Genomic DNA, 21295 nt, shown 5'->3' on the forward strand with positions numbered 1-21295 from the left:
CACACAGCCTTTCACGAAGTTCACAAACCACAGGGTCTGAGTGTGTGTTAGGGGTTGGGGGCGCAGCGGGCATATGGCTTTTACTTTGCATACAGAAAGCTGAAAAGAACACTGCTCCAACTTTCATTTGAGTGATTAAAAAAATCAAGTTCATAGGAAAACCAATTAATCTGAAAATCTCCACAAGGATTCACATCTTCAGGAAGACATGGTGGGGGGGGGGCTCTCTGCCGTGGCCTGGGAAAGCAGTGGAAGATGGCCCAAGTCCTTGGGCCCCTGCACCTTCGTGAAAGACTTGGAAGAAGCTCCTGGCTCCCAGCTTCAGGTTGGTGCGGCTCTAGCCTCTGCAGCCATTTGAGGAGTGAACCAGTGGATGGAAGACCTCTTTCTTTCTCTCTCTCCCCCCCCCCACCCCCACCCCACCTATGCCTCTGTAGCTTTGTCTTTCAAATAAATAAATAAATCTTTTAAAAAAATAAAATTAAAAAAAAGAAGACATGGAACTGGCTTTCTTTCTCTCTCTCTCTCTCCCCCCCCACCCCCACCCCACCTATGCCTCTGTAGCTTTGTCTTTCAAATAAATAAATAAATCTTTTAAAAAAATAAAATTAAAAAAAAAGAAGACATGGAACTGGAACACTTGCTTACTTGAGAAAAAAAAATGTCAGCCATAATGGAAGCCAGATGAGAATTTAGTTAAAATGTTTAATGAAGTGCCACAGGCCAAATATGGTCCAGTGTGAAAGAACAGAACCTCTGGAAGACAGGAACACAAGAAGAATTCATATTCACCTGGAAGCTGTCTTCCACCGACTTCCTGTGGAGGACTCCTGAGAAAGACTAAGACAGGTAAGATAAGAGATTCGAAAAAAGTCTGTCTCAGAGTCCAGGCCTGGGAGAGAAAACACTTCTGAAAAGGCATGAAGCATACCCCAGATTTCTTCAGCTCTATATCCTTTATGAGGAAAAAAACTTTAAGGTGCTGAAGCAAAAACAGCAAACCCTAATGGCACTGATAATATCAGGACACAATGAAGTCCTACTGCTCTAGAGGAAGGGATTAAAGAAAACCATGGATTCCCAGGACAGGGAGTGGAAGCAGGAGTATCTTATGAGCCCACAGTAGGATAGGTCTCCTAACGGTGGGGCAGGGCAGCATCACCAAGAAGGCAAACAATACCAATCCCACCCCTGGGTATGCATCCAAGGGGAATACAAACAGTTTATCAATGAGACTTCTGCATGCTCATGTCTATCACAGCCCTATTCACAACGGCCAGGAAATGGAAGCAACCTAAGTGCCCATTCACTGAGAAATGAATAAAGAAAACATGGCACACACACAAAATTGAGTATTATCCAGCCATAAAATGATGAAATCTTGTCTTTTGTAACATACAGGTAGAACTGGAGGTCATTATGTTAAATGAAGTAAGCCAAGCACAGAAAGACAAGTGGTACTCAATCTCACTCTTATGTGACATCTAAAAAATGTTGATGTCACAGATGTTCAAAGTATAATGGTGATTCCAAAGAGTGGGGAGAGTGCAAGGGAGGAAGGAAAGTAAAAAAATAACAGAAACTAAGTTACACCTAGAGAAAAGTAAGAAGTTCTAGGGTTCTACTGCACAGTAGCGTGACCAGGGAGAATGATACTGTGCATTTCTCTACCAAGAAAAAAAAAACTATAAGAAAGGATTTTGAATGTTTTCACCACAAAGAAATATTTGTGGAGAAAGATACATTGCCTTGTTGGGACATTACACAACATATACCTATATGTAAATATCAATGGTACCCCATAAATATGTACAATTTTTATGTGTTAGTTTAAAGAATATTTTAAAGATATATCACCATTAGAAAAATGCAAATTAAAATCACAATAAGAAACCTCTACACACCTGCCAGAGCAGCTCTCACTGAGAAAAACAACACCAAGTGCTAACAATGATACAAGAACTTTCATACATTGTGGGTGGGAAGATAAATTGACATAGCTAATTTCAAACTGTCAATTTGGCAGTTTCTTATGAAGTTAAACATATGCTGATCACATGACTCAACAATTTCATTCCTAGTATTTTACCTCTCAAAATAAAAACTTCGGTTCACACAAATAACACTGAGTGTTTATATTGAACCTACATTTTTTTAAAGATTTATATATTTACTTGAAAGTTATAGTTACACAGAGAGAGAAGGGAGGGGGGGAGAGAAAGAGAGAGAGAGGTCTTCAATCCGCTGGTTCACTCCCCAGATGGCCACAACAGCTGGAGCTGTGCCAATCCAAAGCCAGGAGCTTCTTAGGGGTCTCAGACATGGGTGCAGGGGCCCAAGGACTTGAGCCATCTTCTACTGCTTTCCCAGGCCACAGCAGAGAGCTGGATCGGAAGTGGAGCAGCCAGGATACGAACCAGCGCCCATATGGCTGGGGCTGGCATTGTGGCACAGTAGGTTAAGCTGCTGCCTGCAGTGTCAGCACTCCATATCTTTTTTTCAAAGATTTATTTATTTACTTGAAAGAGTTATACAGAGAGAGAAGGAGAGGCAGAGAAAGAGAGAGGTCTTCCATCCTCTGGTTCACTCCCCAGTTACCCACAACGGTCATAGCTGTGCCAATCTAAACCCAGGAGCAGGAGCTTCTTCTGAGTCTCCACACAGGTACATGGGCTCAAGGACTTAGGCCATCTTCTACTGCTTTCCCAGGTCGTAGCAGAGCTGGATTGGAAGAGGAGCAGCCAGGACTAGAACTGGCGCCCATATGGGATGCCGGCACTGCAGGCGGCAGGAGATGGCCCAGATGCTTGGGTCCTTATCACCAACACAGGAGACCTGGATAGAGTTCCTGACTCCTGTCTTCGGCCTGGCCCAGTTCCGGCTATTGTGGCCATTTAGGATAAAAAGCAGTGGATGGAAGACTCTAACTCTCCCTCAATGTAACTCTGCCTTTCAAATAAACAAATAAATCTTAACAAAGAGAGAGAGGAAAAGAGAAGAGGAGAGAGGAGAGGGGAGAAGGGAGTTGGGCAAGGGGAGAGAAGAGCAGGGCCTCCCACAGCTGTACACCAAGAGCTACCTCATTTAAAAACAAAGGAGGCTTTCTTAAACCTTGCTATCTGGCATACGTTGACAAAACTTCCCTCCATACCAAAAAAACATTGGCAACAACTCTGGTGAAAATGAAAGTGACTATCAAGTGTTACAAAGTCCAAAATGAATCTTGATTGTCTGACTCTTTGGTAAGCATTTCAGAGGTCCACATTCTATAGGGCTGGAGTTAAACTTTGTACCCTTTAAAAACTTCTACATTTTATTTAAACAATGTAAAGTTTGATGTCAATCAATTTTCCTAGGAAATTGGGAATTAACAGGTAGAAGGGAAAATATAACCAAACTGTTTCTATTTATTCCATCCTTGGGTTTCTATCTACAACATGTTATTTCAAACAAGAACAGAGAGAGATGAAAACAGGGAGGGTCTGTGGGTGGGAGAGGGCGAGAGAGAGAAAGAGGGAAAAGAAAAATGTAGTACAAAAGAACAGGTAACTGTGTTGATGAATCAAAACCAAAGCAGACATAAAAATGATGACAAATCATAGAAAATAGATTCTAATAAGATAGCTAAGACTTCCTCTTGGTAATACAATAAAATTGTTAGATTAAAAAAAAAAGGTCCTACTTAACTGGAGAAGTTAACAGAAGTCAGATAAATGAAAACAAGAAAGCTTTGGCAATCTTCATCAAATAATCATAATTCCTTTAACAAGTTTCTGAATGCTAACTACACAGTAATTAACACTTAGGTACTAATTAAGCATGGCTTAACTGGTGGTGAACAAACAATATGATACCAACAAAATGTCATCTTTCAAGATAACACAATTCTTTTTTTTATAGATTATATTTACCTCAAAGCCAAGTCTATCCTTTTCTTTCCAAAAACAAAAATGTGTTACTTTCTTATCCCAGAATTCATCTGGTTTCACGACACAAACAAGGGATACCTCAGCTGGAACAACATTCTATAAAACAGAAAAATTATCACAAGTTATACATATAATATGAATAATTCATTAAATTTACAATCTATTAGATATTCATTATTATGGAAAACTAGAGACCTTTGGAAAATAATTAAAATAATAAAGTAGAAGAAATTCTACTTTACTTCAAAACATAGATGATAATAAAAAAATACTGGATGGGCAAGCTGATCCCAAAGATTTCAAGCAATGTAATACACACAGCACCAGCGAATAGTTTTTTGTTTTACTGAACCTCTCGACTAGAAATATGTTCAAACTGTGAATGGAATTTTTATGTGAGAAATTACTAAATGTGTTTTTTCTATGATATGAAAAAAATTTTTCTAATATGATCATCTCAGAGAATCTCTTCAAATGATGTAAAATCAATTTCCTCCCATGTTTATTAGTTGAAGAATAGTTCAAAGAGCTAATCTTAGACAAATACAATTTCACATTTACTAGATGCAGGTATTTATATTACCTAAAAAATAGAAATGAACATTTACTGAGTTAACAAATATTTCCCACTGTATTTTATTAACAAAGCCCATGGCCTAACTTTAAAAATATATCTGAAATGTAACCTTTGCTACCACTTGCATTGCTACCATCTCCATGTTAGCCATCATTATGAAAACCTTCAGAACAGGCTTGTCTGAGTGACATTCTCATGCTCAAATTAAAACTCAAACCCCCATAAGTCTATCAGGGCCACTAAGCCCGGCCTCCGCTGACATCTTACAGTTCCCCTGCCAGCACACTCCTCTACCACAGCCAAGCTGACAGCCACTGCTCCTGCAACACGACAAGTCTGCTTCCACTGCTTTGGCCGGGTCGTTTCCACTGTCTGGAACGTTCTTTACCCAATACCTAGGAGGAGCATGCTTTTACCTAAGATTCTATTCAAATATTCCCTCTTCAGAGAGACCTCTCTGTCCTACCTATGTAAAGAGGCAGTGAATAACTCAGCCGCCTTTTCCTGGTATTAACAGCATTTGTCACCACCTGATATTGTTCTATTAATCCGCCTAACTGCCCATTATCTGACTCCTCAGGGAGCATACAAGCTCCTCAATGGCAGGGCCCTTATCTGTTGTGTCATTCCTATGTTTCCCGCGCCTGTTCTGATGTCTGATACACAGAAAACGCTCAAAACATCTGTTGAACAAATGAATCCTTAGTAAGAGGCAGATCTCATTCTCCCGATTTTACAGGAGCTAGAATAGAAGCCAGGTCTATCTGACTCTGCAGTTATGCCACACCACTTCTTATGTTCCAGCCTAGGGGTCAGCAAATTCTTTCTCAGAGATCCAGATATTAAATGTCTTAGACTTCACAGGCCACACAGTCTATCACAACTACTCAATTCTGCCAAGGTAGAGTGAAACTGTGCACTTACTCCCCTTATAGGATCTCTGTACTTAATGAACTGTACTATGAGAATTAACGGTAAAATTAATACTCAAACAGTACTTTATAATTTGTGTATCTGTGTGGGTGTAAACTGTTGAAATCGTTACTTAGTATATACTAAGTTGATCTTCTGTATATAAAGATAATTAAAAATGAATCTTAATGAAGAACGGGATGGGAGAGGGAGTAGGAGGTGGGACGGTTTAGAAGTGGGAAGGCGGGTATGGGGGGAAGAAGCACTAAAATCCAAAAGTTGTACTTATGAAATTTATAAAAAAAAAAAAAAAAGTAGAGTAAAAGCAGTCACAGACAACATGGAAATGAATGGGCATTACTGAGCTCCCATAAGGCATTCTTTAAACTCAAGGGCCCAACCTCTGTTCTAAACTGTAAGTCACAGCATGAAAACTAATAATAAAGGGGAAACAGAAACCTTACCAATATGAACACGTCACTGGGCACATGAGAAATCTAGTACCCTCTGCAATGACTGGGTTGTGACTAAGGTAAGTAAAATAAATTCAATGGTGTAAAAACTTCTATCAGAGGGGCAGGGAAATTTAGGGTAGATTTGATGTTTATTGATATACTAACTTTGGAGGATTATTATTTCAAATCACCAAATAGCAAAGCAGTGAGAGACGGGAGAAGCCAAACTCCATACTTTAGGGAACACCAGCTGTAAGCAGAGCCAGCATGAAGGTCTGGGCTCCCAAACACCTGCTGTCAGCACCTTTGGAGACAAAGCACTTTAAGACTTCCTGTGCACAAACAGTCTGACTAGGGGCCAACAACAGGCCATTATTACAACTTCTGAAAATGTTAACTATAACTAAATCCAAAAGTTGTTAAAATATCTAACAGAAAAGAAATCACAAGAGAGGATTAAATCATCCATTGACTGTTCTTGGAAACTGCCACTGATCAAAGTCCAGTGCAAACACTGAGTCCTCAACAGCTCATGACAGGACCAAAGGAAGAACACGACACCACAGTAAGTGGACTTCTCACCTGATGGCTGTTTTAACAACTTTTACAGAGAAGAGTTTATCCTCAAGGTTTGGAATATAAAAGTGGGTATTCGACAGGAAAAATTATTATAGTTGGTACAATATTTGACAGAAAAACTTATTAAGGGATACCAACTGGGCTCCTTAAACATGGGTATCCCAAAGGCTATGTCCTTTATAATAATAATAAAAAGATCCTAATGATAAGAAGTTCAGGTTCTACATTCTAGGAACGTGAAAATGGGTAAATCATTTGGGAAGCACCTCAGATACATGCTGCTGGTAAAAACACACTTTACAATGGATGCAGCACAGGTCTAGTTCTCTGGCTATGCCAACTTACAACCCTAAATTACTAAAAGTCCTTCTACTCAGCTGACTTTTGAGGATAAGAAAATCTGCTTGGCAGGTTTGAGCATAAAACCAAAAGATATCATGTTAAACAAGTTTGGCATAGTACCTTCTGAACCAACCAAACATTAAAACTCAAGCTAAAATTATCACTGTTCCAATCCCTTAACTTCCCTTTTCCCAACTATTCTAAATAAATAAAACATAAGAATCATTCTCCTTAGATTCATTTACATTTTTAAATTATATTCCTTTCCACAGAATCCCAAAGCAGTTACCAATTGTTTCTCCAACTCATTTAGAAGTCTTGCTTTTACCTAACCTAATGCTCACTATCCCATGTTACTGCCAACCAGTAACTTCCCCAGACCAGCCTGCCCTTAACCCCCTTCGCTGTGTCTGCTTCCTTTGTGAGCCACCACCTGGAAAGCCTCTGCCAGAAATGCCTTTCCCTTGCTATCACTTAAATTACAGAGTCTCTTTTATTCAACTTAATTTTATACTCTCTAGAAGCCCTTCCAAGGAAAACAGGGTGCATGAAATCAATATGCCCCCTTTCAATCACTGAAATATTTTATTTTCCATTTCGAATCATAATGCATTCAATATCCTTATAACAAATTAATGTTTACTGTGCACCTATTATGTGCCAGGGATTATGGGAACTTTCTGTGAGGGAACACAAGAAAATATAAAACAGAGACCAGGATCAGACCTCAAGGCCTTTGTAACTGGAGGTGTTTATTATAAATGTTAATTTGCTAGTTGCTAAAGTCCTTGAGGCCACAGCTGTTAGGTAAATTTCTTCTGGGCTATAAAAAAGATCATCATAAATTCTGATGTTTTTGGTAGGAAAGAGGGGACTAGGAGGAACATACCAGAACAAATCCAGAAGCTTCTTCTGGCCAGAATCACCCATTCTACTCCTCACCTACAGGATCCAAACCAGCCTACGGGAGGCGGATCCAGATGTTTCAGTGTACAAAAGCTCCCAAGTGAGTGTGATAACATCTACATTTATGCTTTTAGAACCACTGGCCTCTGTGCGTTCTTAAAAATTATATACTATTTTCAATGATTTAAAAACCTTTAGAAAAGAGTTGAGATTTCTTTTACTACTTAAATCCAAACATATAAAAACTGAATATAAACAATCCAAAAGGGATATCTGCATTTTCAGAATTTAGGCACTACTGAGACCCTGGGCACAGTTCACTAAGCAAAACACATCTGCTATTTTCACCACAATTTGTAAATCTGCTGTAAAATAAAAAAGCATTTCCTGATGGACAAAAATAAAGATTACCTGTAGCATTAAGACTACTGTTTTCACCACATTCCACTGTGATTTTCTGCCATCCACAATCACGGTAAATCCTCTAGCCTTACATTTTTCACTGAAACAAAACAAAATTACAAAATATTAAAACAAGCTCCAGGAGCGCACACTGTGGCACAATGGGTAAGGCCTCCATTTGTGACACTGGCATCTCATATGGGCACTGGTTTGTGTCCCAGCTGCTCCATTTCCAATCCAGCTCTTTGCATGAGGTCTGGGGAAAGCAGTGCAAGATGGCCCAGGTGCTTGGGCCCCTGCCATCCACATGGGAGACCCAGATGAAGCTCCTGGCTCCTGGTCTTGGCCTGGCCTGGCCCTGGCCATTGCAGCCACCTGGGGAGTAAACCAGTGGATGGAAGACCTCTCTCTCTGTTTCTCCCTCTATCTCTGTAACTCTTTCAAATTAAATAAATAAACGAATCTTTAAACAATAAGAGACCCTAGATTTTATTCTTCCTAAGTTTAAATAAAGTATAAAGCTCAATCATATATGGAGTAAAATCACTCTCACTTGGTTTAGTTTATATTGTCAGTAAATAAAATTCTTCAGAGTATCTTTTCAGTTTTCTCAGGCAAATTATTTTTTTTCATTTCAGCAAATGTTAAGAATTTACAAGCTAATTTAACAAGAAAACTACTCTAAAACATGGATAGTCAAGGTCTTAAAGAGTTAGGAATCAAAACAATATTCAAGCCTCTCGATTTCTTCATTTGTGAAGTGTGATCACAATGAAATAAGAAACTAGTGATTGCAAAGCAAATTACATACATCTTGCCTCTCCTTCCTGCCAGTAGAAAATAAACTACTACTAACCCACTGGAAATGGGCACCTTGGTGCTCTGTGAGGAAATTTAGTGAGAGAAGGTAGTGTTAGCTGCACAAAATGATTCGAAGTTTGAACACCATGTCTGACCCACCTCTGCTTTCATGTGTACATCCCCAGTCACTGGACCAGCTAAATATTACCTTGAGTGTCGAAGAATGGGATACACACACACACACACACATTTCAATTATTCAAGTATTTACTAAGTATTTTTCAGATGTTAACTCTAGTTAAAATGCAGCAACTTCTGTATGGAAAATGCTTTAATTATCAATTTAATGCAAAGATCTCCAATACAATGGAAGGAACAGCAGTGTGGCAGAACAGAAATTTGGGAGGGAAAGCTGTCCTCACCCATAGCTTTTCTAAGCACATACATTATAGGAAACATAACAGCAGACTCTCCCCAGGGATTTAAACCAACAATCCAGAAGACATTACAAGTCTTCTCCAACCCGCTCCAAGTGTCACCTTAGTACCAAGGGGATTCTTAGAAAAGCCATATCCACAAAGAAGGAGGTACCTTTCTCTGAAAGAAAGAAGGAAGAGAGAACTTCCACTTTGATTATGACCTTGTCTAAATAAGGTCAGAGTTTGTGAACTCAAAAAGCTTCCATAGCCTTGGCAGCTCATGACAAGAGCCTTGGGTGATTACTGACGTCATAAATAAAGAGTGTCAATTGTTAAATCAACAACAAGAGTCACTGTACTTGCTCCCCATGTAGGACCTCTGTCCTTAATGTGTTGTACTATGAGAATTAACAGTAAAACTACTCTTCAAACAGTACTTTATATTTGTGTGTCTGTGTGGGTGCAAACTGTTGAAATCTTTACTCAGTATAGAGTTGATCTTCTGTATATAAAGATAATTAAAAATGAATCTTAATGAAGAATGAGATGGGAGAGGGAGTAGGAGGTGGGATGGTTTGTGGGTGGGAGGGTAGTTATGAAGGGAAGAACTGCTATAATCCAAAAGTTATACTTTTGAAATTTATATTTATTAAATAAAAGTTTTTTTATTAAAAAAAAAAGAGAAAAGAAAAGCCATGTCCAGTTCTACCACACAATTAGGATGATACTGCTAAGATTTGGAGAACTAACTCTTCTATAAGCAGGGAGGGACAGAAACTGAGTTCCAAACTAAGTAGAAAAGTGTTCAAGAGGTGAGATATATTGAAGCATACGTCCACACAAAAGCTTCCAACATAAACATTCAGAGTACAATAATTCATAATAGCAGAATAATTCATAATAACCAAAAAGCAGAAACAATACAAATGTCCATCAACTGACAGGCAGAAAAACAAAATTTGGTATATACAAGAAAATATTATCCAGCCATAAAAGAATGAGGTTCTGATACATGTGACAACACGGATACACTCTGAAAACATTATGCTAAGTTAAAGAAACCAGAAAGAAAAAGATAAATTGTATAATTCCATGTATATGAAAGATAGAATAGACAGATTCACAGAGACAGAAAATAGACTAGTGGTTGAAAGGGGTTGGGGTGGGGAGTGGTCAGGGAGAATGGGAAGTGACTACTAATGGATAGAGGTGTCTTGTGGGCTGATAAAATTGTTGTCAAGTTAAGACAGTGTGATGACTGCACAACTCTGCAATTATATAGTTAAACATCACATAATGACAATGCAGTTAACAACAGACAATACAGGATACCATCTCATTAAGTATCATGTAGTGATAGTGTAGTCGTCTTGGTTTGTATAAGTATATTCCATGATGCTTACACAATGAAAAAAACTGCCTAACAAAGCATTTCTGACACTATATCCCTGTCATTAAGGAGTCCATGATTATACTATAAAAACCACTTGCTTGCATACTTTCTTTCAAAAGGTGATTTTTATAATATGCAAATTGTGCTTCAATTTTTAAAATTAAGTACTTTATTTTTTAATTTGTATTACAAAACAAAGATCTATTAAGTAGTCTTTTAAAAATAGGTGAAATTCTACCATTTACAGCAAAATGGATGCAACTGGAAGACACCATATTAAGTGAAATAAGCCAGACCCAGAAAGACAAATACCACATGTTTACTTTATATATGAGAAAAAGAAAAGAAAAAATGTCTGTATGTATCAGTATTGATGAAAATTCAGTTTTGTAAAACTTTTAAACCTCTGTCAAACCAATGGTTATGAATGTTATACTATTATAGCTTTTATGATCTGTGATTACTTTAAAATTTACTGTACATGTGGCCGGCGCTGTGGCTCACTAGGCTAATAATCCTCCACCTGCAGTGCTGGCACACAGGGTTCTAGTCCCATTCGGGGCGCCGGATTCTGTCCCGGTTGCTCCTCTTCCAGCCCAGCTCTCTGCTGTGGCCTGGGAGTGCAGTGGAGGATGGCCCAAGTCCTTGGGCCCTGCACCCATGTGGGAGACCAGGAGGAAGCACCTGGCTCCTGGCTTCAGATTGGCGCAGTGTGCCAGCCGCAACGCGCCGGCTATAGCGGCCACTTGGGGGGAGAACCAACGGAAAAAGGAAGACCTTTCTCTCTGTCTCTCTCTCTAACAATGCCTGTCAAAAAACAAATAAAGAAAGAAAAAAGAAAACAAATAAATAAAAGAAAATTTACTGTACATGGATGAAATGGTCATTTACAGCCATTGTCTATATTCTCACAACTAGGGTCTTTTTGCTTTTTACTTGTTAAACTTCTTATTTGGTGAAGTAGTAAGACTTTTTACTGTAATGTAAATTTAAAATATGTTATTTCAAAATCTAAAAAGAGAAGAAAGAAAGGGAAAGAGGAGGAGGGGGAAGGAAATAAGGGGAAGTGCGGGAGGAAGGGAATATAATTATGTTCTTAGGACTGTAGCTACAAATCATGTTGAATCTGCTAAAAAACTAATTAAAATTTTTTTTAAAATTTAAAAATAGAATAAATTAAACTTGCAAAAATAAAAAAGAATGTTACATGAAAACAAGAAAAGGTGATACAATACAAAATCACTTCCAGATTAGCAACAGCACATAAAGATTTGGCTAAGAGATGCAAATCTGACACTAAAATATAAGACCACCATGACACAGAGAGGATAGAGCCCAGCCTATGCTATAAAGACCAGCTTATGCAGGGCTGTTACATGGTCTTTGGGACAGTAATAACACCTCAGACTTTACCAATGCATTGTGGAAGTTCACAGGAAGGCGAGCAAAAAAACAGGGCTCTCCAGGGAAGGGCCCTCCCACCAAGAGAAATGCGCCATTCCCATAACTTGTCATCTCTATCTACACCCTGAGGTATAGGCTATACAATCATTTTGTCAAGAACACTTTACACAAACAACATACTTACATTTCAAAACACACTATAAATTAATTTGTCCATTAACACTAAGGAAGTAATGAAGCTTACAAATACCATCTGTAGAGATCTTGAAGGAATAAAATAAATTTATCTTTTAGAATACGTAATTTTCTCTCATTTTACTAAGATAAATAAACATACACATGATCCAAAGATACTGTCTCAAAATGGCAAAACCAAATGGTCTTTCAAAGACCTGAAATACTACTCTGTTATTATCTATTTAAAAATCCCTGTACTGATATTACTCTGTTTATAATGATATTTTAAAAACAGAAACAAAACATACCATAGACCCTGTGCCACCTACTCCATTTGCAGCTTGGGACCATGTGGCTGTGCTGGAACAGCTATGTGAAGGAGGTGGGGCTACTCAACCTGCTCAGTCCCTTTAACAGGGAAAGGAATGATCGTCCCTACTTCCTGGGGTCAGTGTCTCTCAGTTCTTTACCTGTTTCTCTGATTGCAACTAAGGGTTCCTTCTCTACCACTCAGAGCTCCATTTATACTTACATAACAATGAAATTTCACATGTGCTTTTATTGTAATTACTTGTTTACAATTCATCTTCATTAGATAACACGTCTATGGAGATCAAGAATATTAACTGACTGGTAGCTTCTAATACAGTGCTTTAAGCACAGAAGGCTTTCAAAACTGTGAGTCCTGCTCAGCACATACTCCTTGGTCAGAATTCACTGTTTTTCCTCTCCTTAAGAATTGAAGCCTGCGGCTGGTGTTACAGCACAGCAGGTTGAGCTATGTGCCCCAGCATCCCATATCAGCACTGGTTCAAGTCCCGACTGCTCCACTTCCAACCTAGTTCCCAGCTAATGCACAAGGGAAGGCAGTAGAGGATGCTCCAAGTATCTGGGCTCCAGCTACCCATGTGGGAGACCCAAATGGAGTTCTTGGCTCTTGGCTTCTTTGGGAAGTAAAATGGAAGATGAAAGATCATTCTTTCTCTCCCGTTCTCCGCCTTTCAAATAACTAAATAAACAAATCCTTAAGCACACCAAAACTGTCCCTGTAAGGCCCAGAGGACAGGAACTGTGTCTGCTTGTTCACTGGCTCAGTAGCTACAACAATGAGGGGCTCATGGGAGGCTCTCACATATTTACTGAGCAACTGAAGACTTAAGACTTGAATGACTATGACTATGACAACTCATTAAACCTCTTTCATGTTTCTTGTGTAACAAAACAAGTTTTTTTCTATAATTAGAAAACAGTGAATTAAAATCAAAATGAATTTTAAAAACTGAGAAAAATGGAAAGGTTAATTCAACAGATGTTGAATTTCCTATCAAGTATCATCTAGGCCAAGTATCTGTAGAGCGATTAGACTGGGAGGCTGCTGAGCTACCTTCCAACCCTGACATCCCATGATTTTGTAACTCTATGATCAGTAAGTTCCTTCTGAGCTTAAAAAACTTTGTGATTTTAAATATGCAGTGAAGGACCCCTGCTGTGACATAGTGGGCTGTGCTTCCATAAGCAGCTCAGGCTAACCCATATGGATGCTGGTTTGAGTCCCAGCTGTTCCTTTTCCAATCCACCTCTCTGCCTATGGCCTGAAAAAGTAGTGGAAGATGGCCCAAATGCTTGGGCCCCAGCGCCAGTTGGGAGACTAAGAAGAAGCTCCTGACTCCTGGTTTTGGATCAGCTCAGCTCTGGCCGTCGAAGCCATATGTGGAGTGAACCATGGATGGAGGACCTCTGCCTCTGTCTCTCCCCCTCTCACTCTGTAACTCTACCTCTCAAATAAATATATTTTTTTTAATGTGCTGATTATACTGTTGCAAGAAAATGTTAAAACACAAAAATTTTCAAACTTTCCTAATACTTATTGACCTATTTCCATGTCAGTTATCAGTTGTGACAGATTCAGATTCTATGTGAGCTTACCCTTTAAGAGTGTTCAAGATGTATGCTTCTCCCCAGAACTGCCTTTAGCAAGACAGAAGTACCAATCTCACCCTCCTGACTTTCTAGTTTCATCATGAGAAACCACAGAAGTGACATATCCTACCCTTCTGATGGCTTTTTGTTCTACCATGAGCAGGCTAGACAGGATTACAATCCCGGCCTTTCTGATGGGTTTGTTGCCACCCTTTGATTGTTCCCTGAATTATGCTTAGAGCACTCCATTTCTGCCAGTTTTCTCGGGTCTGCCTCTGTGGGAACCCCATTCCTGGCTGCTGCGGCATGTTTCTGACTTAAATAAATCGTGTTTTGCTCACAGCCTTGTCCGCATGGAAATTCTTCCATGTGAGACAAGAACCAAGGTCGCCTTCCTTCATCACCGTTTAACCTGTAACATTGCCAATAGATGTGGCACTGCGGTTATAATACAAGCAGCTATAGCACAATGATGAGAAGCACAGGCACGGAGCCTGACTCCTGGGGTCAGTCCCTCTCTAGCCCTGGTCTGCAACTTGCTCTTGGTCAAGATACTTCAATTATCCACCCTTCCTATGCCTCAGTTCCCTCGCATGGGGAGTGGGGCTTCAAAAAGTTTATGGATAATGTGTATTATTAAAAAAAAAGAAGACTATGCCTGGATTTCAATATTATTTTGCACCAAAATAAACTCAGCCTTTAATTCATTTTTCCACAAACTTTCTGAAGTACCCTTATATATAAGATAGAGAAGAGGAATAGTACTCATATGTTTAGGAGAATTAAATGACTAAATTATCATTTTCTTTTTTTTTTCTTTTTGAAAATACTTCTCCCTGAGAGAAGCATTTTCTTTTTTATTTATTTATTTATTTTTTTATTTTTGACAGGCAGAGTGGACAGTGAGAGAGAGACAGAGAGAAAGGTCTTCCTTTTGCCGTTGGTTCACCCTCCAGTGGCCGCCGCGGTAGCGCGCTGCGGCCAGCGCACCGCGCTGTTCCGATGGCAGGAGCCAGGTGCTTCTCCTGGTCTCCCATGGGGTGCAGAGCCCAAACACTTGGGCCATCCTCCACTGCACTCCCTGGCCACAGCAGAGAGCTGGCCTGGAAGAGGGGCAACCGGGACAGGATCGGTGCCCCGACCGGGACTAGAACCTGGTGTGCCGGCGCCGCAAGGCGGAGGATTAGCCTGTTGAGCCACGGCGCCGGCCTAAATTATCATTTTCTAAATGAATCAAACAGCAAGTGCTACAAGTCTGGATGATAGCTGGAAAAACCTGAGAAGCACCTATATAAAAGAGGTAAGGAAGTATGGTGCAAAAGGACAGACACAGAGAAGGAAAAACACCCAAAGACATCCTTTATTAGCTTGAGAAACTAGCTTCTCTATCTTGACCGTTTTTCTCTGAAATGGGAATAATGGTGGTATCTTTCCAAGTTATGTTAAAAACTGACCTAACAAATATCTGTCTTATCCAATTATCTTAAAGATTGCATTCATACAAGTACTAAAGTGACTTGCATGCTAAGTGCTAAGAACACATTGGCTAGAAAAGGTGAGTCAAACCACAGGTCTTTATGTAGAAGTTAAGAATCTTTGCAAGGAGAGACAGTCTTCTGGTCTTCATAATGCATGACGTACAGTGACTGTACTTGGTGTTGGCAAAACAAAGAGCTACTGAGTAGAATTTACTGTGAAGAAAGACAAGGGAGGCACAGGAAACTGGGAAGGATAATGAAATTGTTGTTTTGGGTACATTATTTTTGAACTTGTGTGCAAATGAGAGAACAAGGATGGACAAATTGGCTTGGCTACAGCTTGACAAATCTGTCATACAGATTTGTCTATCATACAGATTTGTCTATACACGAACTTAAGCCTATGAAAAGAGAACAGAGATGACAAAACAAATGAAAGTACATAGTAAAGACAGGACATGTTGGCTCAGTTATCACATTTGAAAATGACACATTACAAATTTTCAATACATATTTGTGGAATGAATGAAATGAAAACTTAAAAATCACATCAGTATTTATTAGGGTCACAGCACTTAAATATAGTGCTTTGAAGTAACTTTAAGAGCAAAGCAATTATTTTCCTCCATTTACCATAAGTGCATTTACTGAGGAGAAAAACTGCAAAGTCTGACACACAAAAAACCAGAAATATGGTAGAGCTAATTCCAGTCACACTCTCACTGACTACCATGACCTTTCCCAAGTCTAAGGAGACTATAAGTGATCAGTTAAAGGCTTTATACTCATATCCAAACTATCTCCTAATGGCCTCCCACTAGGGGAGGGCACTGTGGTGGAAAGGGAGTAAAGAATGGAAAATGTATAAGCAGAAAGTGCTCTGGGCCTCCTCGTAACTGTTTTTTTATTTGGCTTCTGTGGAAGATTTCCACTGAACAAAGATGACCACAGATAGGTTTTGGAAATTACGAACATACAGAATATATACCCTATAGAAATGTGGCACTAACAAAACTGTGTATGGGGGGCCGGCGCTATGGCACAGCAGGTTAATGCCCTGGCCTGAAGCACTGGCATCCCATATGGGCGCCAGTTCGAGACCTGGCTGCTCCACTTCTAGTCCAGCTCTCTGCTATGGCCTGGGAAAGCAGTGGAGGATGGCCCCAGTCCTTGGGCCTCTGCACCCACGTGGGAGACCTGGAAGAAGCTCCTGGTTTGGCTTCGGATCAGCGCAGCTGTGGCCACTGCAGCCATCTGAGGAGTGAACCATCGGATGAAAGACCTCTCTCTCTCTCTCTCTGTGTAACTCTTTCAAATAAATAAATAAATCTTAAAAAAACAAAAACAAAAAACAACCTGTGTATGGGATCCAAACAATAATTCTACCACTTAAAAGAATTATATAACTATCATATTTCCTTTCATTATATTTTGTAAGTCATTTCTATGACTTCATTGCTAAGTCTGGTTTGTTCCTTTAATATGCATCCAAAGGGATCCCAAAATTTCATGGAAATGTACATATATGCATGGATTTCAATTTAGTAGCAAAATAAATGTATCTTAATTCTATTTTTAATGGAATTTTTATTTTTAATAAAAAGTATTTATTTATTTACTTGAGAAGCAGAGTGGCACAGACAGAAGGAGACAGACAGTGAGCTCTCATATGCTTAAGAGCCAACCAGCAGATGGAAGATCTCTCTCTGTCTCTCCCCCTCTCTCTGTAACTCTAACTTTCAAAATAAACAAAATAAGTCTTTAAAAAAAAAAAGAAAACCTAAGATAGATTGTGGTACAGCAACCTAATAAAAGATGTTATCTTCTAAATTAACTTTTCTAATTTTTCTGAAGTTCTAGAGTATATAAGTGTTAAATGATCATGTTCCTAAAAAGCTGATAGTATATGCATCTGGAAATCTATATATTACAAAGTGCATCAATATTACCAAGTAGGAGTCGGCATCACAGTGCAACAGAATAAGCTACTGTTTGTGATGCAGGCATCCATACTGGAGTGCTGGTTCAAATTTTAGCTGTTCTGCTTCTGATTCAGCTTCCTGCTAATTTGCCTGGGAAGGTAGCAGATGGTCCAGTTACTTGGGCCTCTGCCACCCACATGGGAGACCCAGATGAAGTTCCAGGTTCCTGGCATTGGATTCGTCCAGTTCTTGCTTTTGAGGTCTTCTGGGAAGTGAACCGGCAAATGCAAGATCTCTCTCTCTCTCTCTCTCTCTCTCTCTCACACACACACACACTCTCTCTCTCTCTCTCTCCTGCTCTGTCAGGCTACCTTTCAAACAAATAATCTTTTTTAAAAGAGTAGTATTTCATCTGCTCTATGGCAAATTATCGATTCTACTATTTTAAATTATAATTTCACAGCTACTATGACCTGATGAGATAGGAAACAATTCCTCAACAACAGCAGGAATCACTAGGAAGTAAATGAAAGCATATTTACATATAAGAAAAGACACCTTTGGAGTCACCTTGGAATGCTGAGGAGGTAGTCTAAGGTGACACTGAGCTCGTCCATATTCGTCTGTTCAAGGCATAATGGAATTGTTAGAATCAGGCCACTTCGTCTGTCCTTTCCTCCTATTAAAGAAAAAAGACATAAATTCAACAATGTAACAGATATTAAGGCACCATGTGAATAGTACATATTTGAATCCAATTTTACTAAAACAATTACAAATTTAAGACATCATTTTAAAAATACCAAATGACCATTTATAGATTCCAAATGTCTATAGTAGTATAGCAAAATTATAAAAAAGTCTAGAAAAAAATTCACCCATAAAATCTTCACCCAAACAGAAATTATCATTTTATTTTTCTTCCATTTACTCTGCTTCTTGTAATCAATACATCAAGCACCTATTATGTGGCTGAGACATTAGCATTTGCCAGCAAAATAAATTGTCAATCCACTTAAGAAGAAAAGCTTTTCACTATGAAATATGAACATTTATTTGCTAGGCTGTATTGTAAAAAAAGTATTATAAAATATTTTTGGCTGGCGCCATGGCTTAACAGGCTAATCCTCCGCCTTGCGGTGCCGGCACACTGGGTTCTAGTCCCGGTTGGGGCGCCGGATTCTGTCCCAGTTGCCCCTCCTCCAGGCCAGCTCTCTGCTATGGCCCGGGAGTGCAGTGGAGGATGGCCCAAGTGCTTGGGCCCTGCACCCGCATGGGAGACCAGGAGAAGCACCTGGCTCCTGGCTTCGGATCAGCATGATACGCCATCTGCAGCGGCCATTGGAGGGTGAACCAACGGCAAAAGGAAGACCTTTCTCTCTGTCTCTCCCTCTCTCACTATCCACTCTGCCTGTCAAAAAATAAATAAATAAAATAAAATAAAATATTTTTAAAAGTTTTAGAAAATGGAGAAAATGATAAAAGCTTCAATTAAATAAGAAGTTTCTTATTAAAGTTAAGAAAAATTGGTAGCTTTTATAAACCAAGCCAAAAGAGCATTCTATAAAGATGAATGATCTGAGCTAACTCATAAAAATCATATAGCTATATACTGTATATAAGGCAATAATGGCAAAGCCTTGCCCACATGCGTGAGACCTAGGAAAGTAAGCATGAAAGCCAGGTAGCAGAACACACATTTTGTGTATGTTCCAGTGTCCTTCAGATGCTGTAAGCATTAAAATGCAACTTTCAAAATGTCTTTATATACACCACTTCTTTGAAAGTTCCCAAAACAAAAGCAAAAATAGACAAATGGGATTTCATCAAACTATAGAGCTTCTATATAGCAAAGGAAACAATCAACAGAATGAAGAAAACAACCTATAAAATGGGCAAAAATATTTGAAAGCTACACATCTGACAAGAAATTAATATCCAGAACATATAAAGAATTCAAAAAACAAGCAAAATAAAAAAGAAGAAAATGCAAATAATACAATTTAAAAATGAACATATCCAACCAGACGTTTCTCAAAGGAAGATATACAAATGGCCAACAGGTATATGAAACAATGATTAACATCGATAATCAGGGAAATGCAAATCAAAACTACAACCAGATATTATCTCATTCCAGTTGTCAAAAAAAAAAACAAAAAAAAACAAAAAAAAAAAAACAAGTGCTGGTGAGAATGTAGAGAAAAAGGAACCTCTGAATACTGTCCAAAGTAATATGAATTAGTACAACCATTGTAGAAAACACTCTGCGGGCCAGTGCTGTGGTGTAGTCGGCTAAGCCTCCTCCTGTGGCACCAGCATCTCACGAGGGTGTTGGTTCGAGTCCTGGCTGCTCCAGTTCCTATTCAGTTCCCTGCTGATGGCCTGGAAGATAGCCCAAGTCCTTGGGCCCCTGCACCATGTGGGAGACCTGGAAGAAGCTCCTGGCTTCAGATCAGCCCAGCTCTGGCAGTTGTGACCATTTGGGGAGTGAACCAGTGGATAGAAGATTTCTCTCTCTCTCTCTCTCTCTCTCTCTCTAACTCTGCCTCTCAAATAAATACATAAATAAATATTTAATAAATCAAGAGAGAACAGCCAATCTGTTACTGCATAATATCAAGAATCTTATTAGATCTAAAGTTTAAGTTTGGGACATAGGTGAACCACAGGATGGAAGACCTTTCTGTCTGTCCCTCTCTCTCTCTCTAACTCTACCTCTCAAATAAATAAATAAAACACCTTTGAAAAAAAAGAAAAATAAAACACTCTGGAGGTTCCTCAAAAAGTAAAAATAGAGCTATCACATGATCTAGCAACCCCACTACTGAGTATACATCCAAGAGACATGAAAAAATCAGTCTGTCAAAGAGACATCTGCACTTCCAGACTTATTTTAACACCTTCCACAATAGCCAAGAATTGGAGACAACTTAAGCATGCATCCAGTGATGAAGAGATAAAGAAAATGTGTGTCTGTATGTATATATGTACATACACATACACTTTATACATACAAACATTTTATGTACACACATCATGAGGTATTTTTCAGTCACAAAAAGACTGAAATTTTGTCATTTGCAAGGTCACTATGTTAAGTGAAACAAGCCAAGCACAGAACAAGTATCACACAATTTCACTAATATGTGAAGTCTAAAAACAAAATAAAATAAAAAGTGATCTCATAAAGTTAAAAGTATAATGGTAGTTACCAGAGGTTGGAGAGGGTAGGAGGAAGAAAGGATGGCAAAAGGTTAATTAACAAACCTAAGTTATAGCTACATAAGTAGGAACTTCTTGGGTTCTGTTTTGCACAACAGAATGAATACAGATAATGCATGCTTTTACCATAAAGAACTGTTAAATGTTTGAGGAGATATAGTTAACCTGATTGGGCATTACACAATGTATATATATACTGAAACATCACACAACACCTCATAAATATGTATGAATTTTCTATATCTGTTAAAAATGTTTTAATACAACAAAAAAGCAAAGGTTTCCCACATGGTTGGCTTTCACACTAAAGCCTATTTTCATGACCCACTGACATTTAAGGGAATGGAATTTTAGAAGTTTAAAAGCCAGCAAATCCTAAAGAAAACAACTGCATATGATTTCCAGAAATCTACCACTAAAATCTGAAAAGTGTACAGTGAAAAAAAAGGAACTC

General features: G+C 38.9%; 1 protein-coding gene across 2 annotated transcripts in view; it reads right to left on the minus strand.

Moving 5' to 3' along the window:
* The window catches only part of SESTD1 (SEC14 and spectrin domain containing 1), a 154211-nt gene that overhangs the window by 78033 nt on the left and 54883 nt on the right, over positions 1-21295 (minus strand). For both annotated transcript variants that reach the window (XM_062188571.1, XM_062188580.1), the window contains exons 3-5: positions 18187-18295; positions 8112-8202; positions 3912-4025 (exon numbers count right to left, since the gene is read on the minus strand). In XM_062188571.1, coding sequence (XP_062044555.1) covers positions 3912-4025; positions 8112-8202; positions 18187-18295 — 314 coding nt within the window. The remainder of the gene's footprint in view (positions 1-3911; positions 4026-8111; positions 8203-18186; positions 18296-21295) is intronic.

The sequence above is a fragment of the Lepus europaeus genome, chromosome 1 (genome assembly GCF_033115175.1).
Source record: "Lepus europaeus isolate LE1 chromosome 1, mLepTim1.pri, whole genome shotgun sequence".
NCBI lineage: Eukaryota > Metazoa > Chordata > Mammalia > Lagomorpha > Leporidae > Lepus > Lepus europaeus.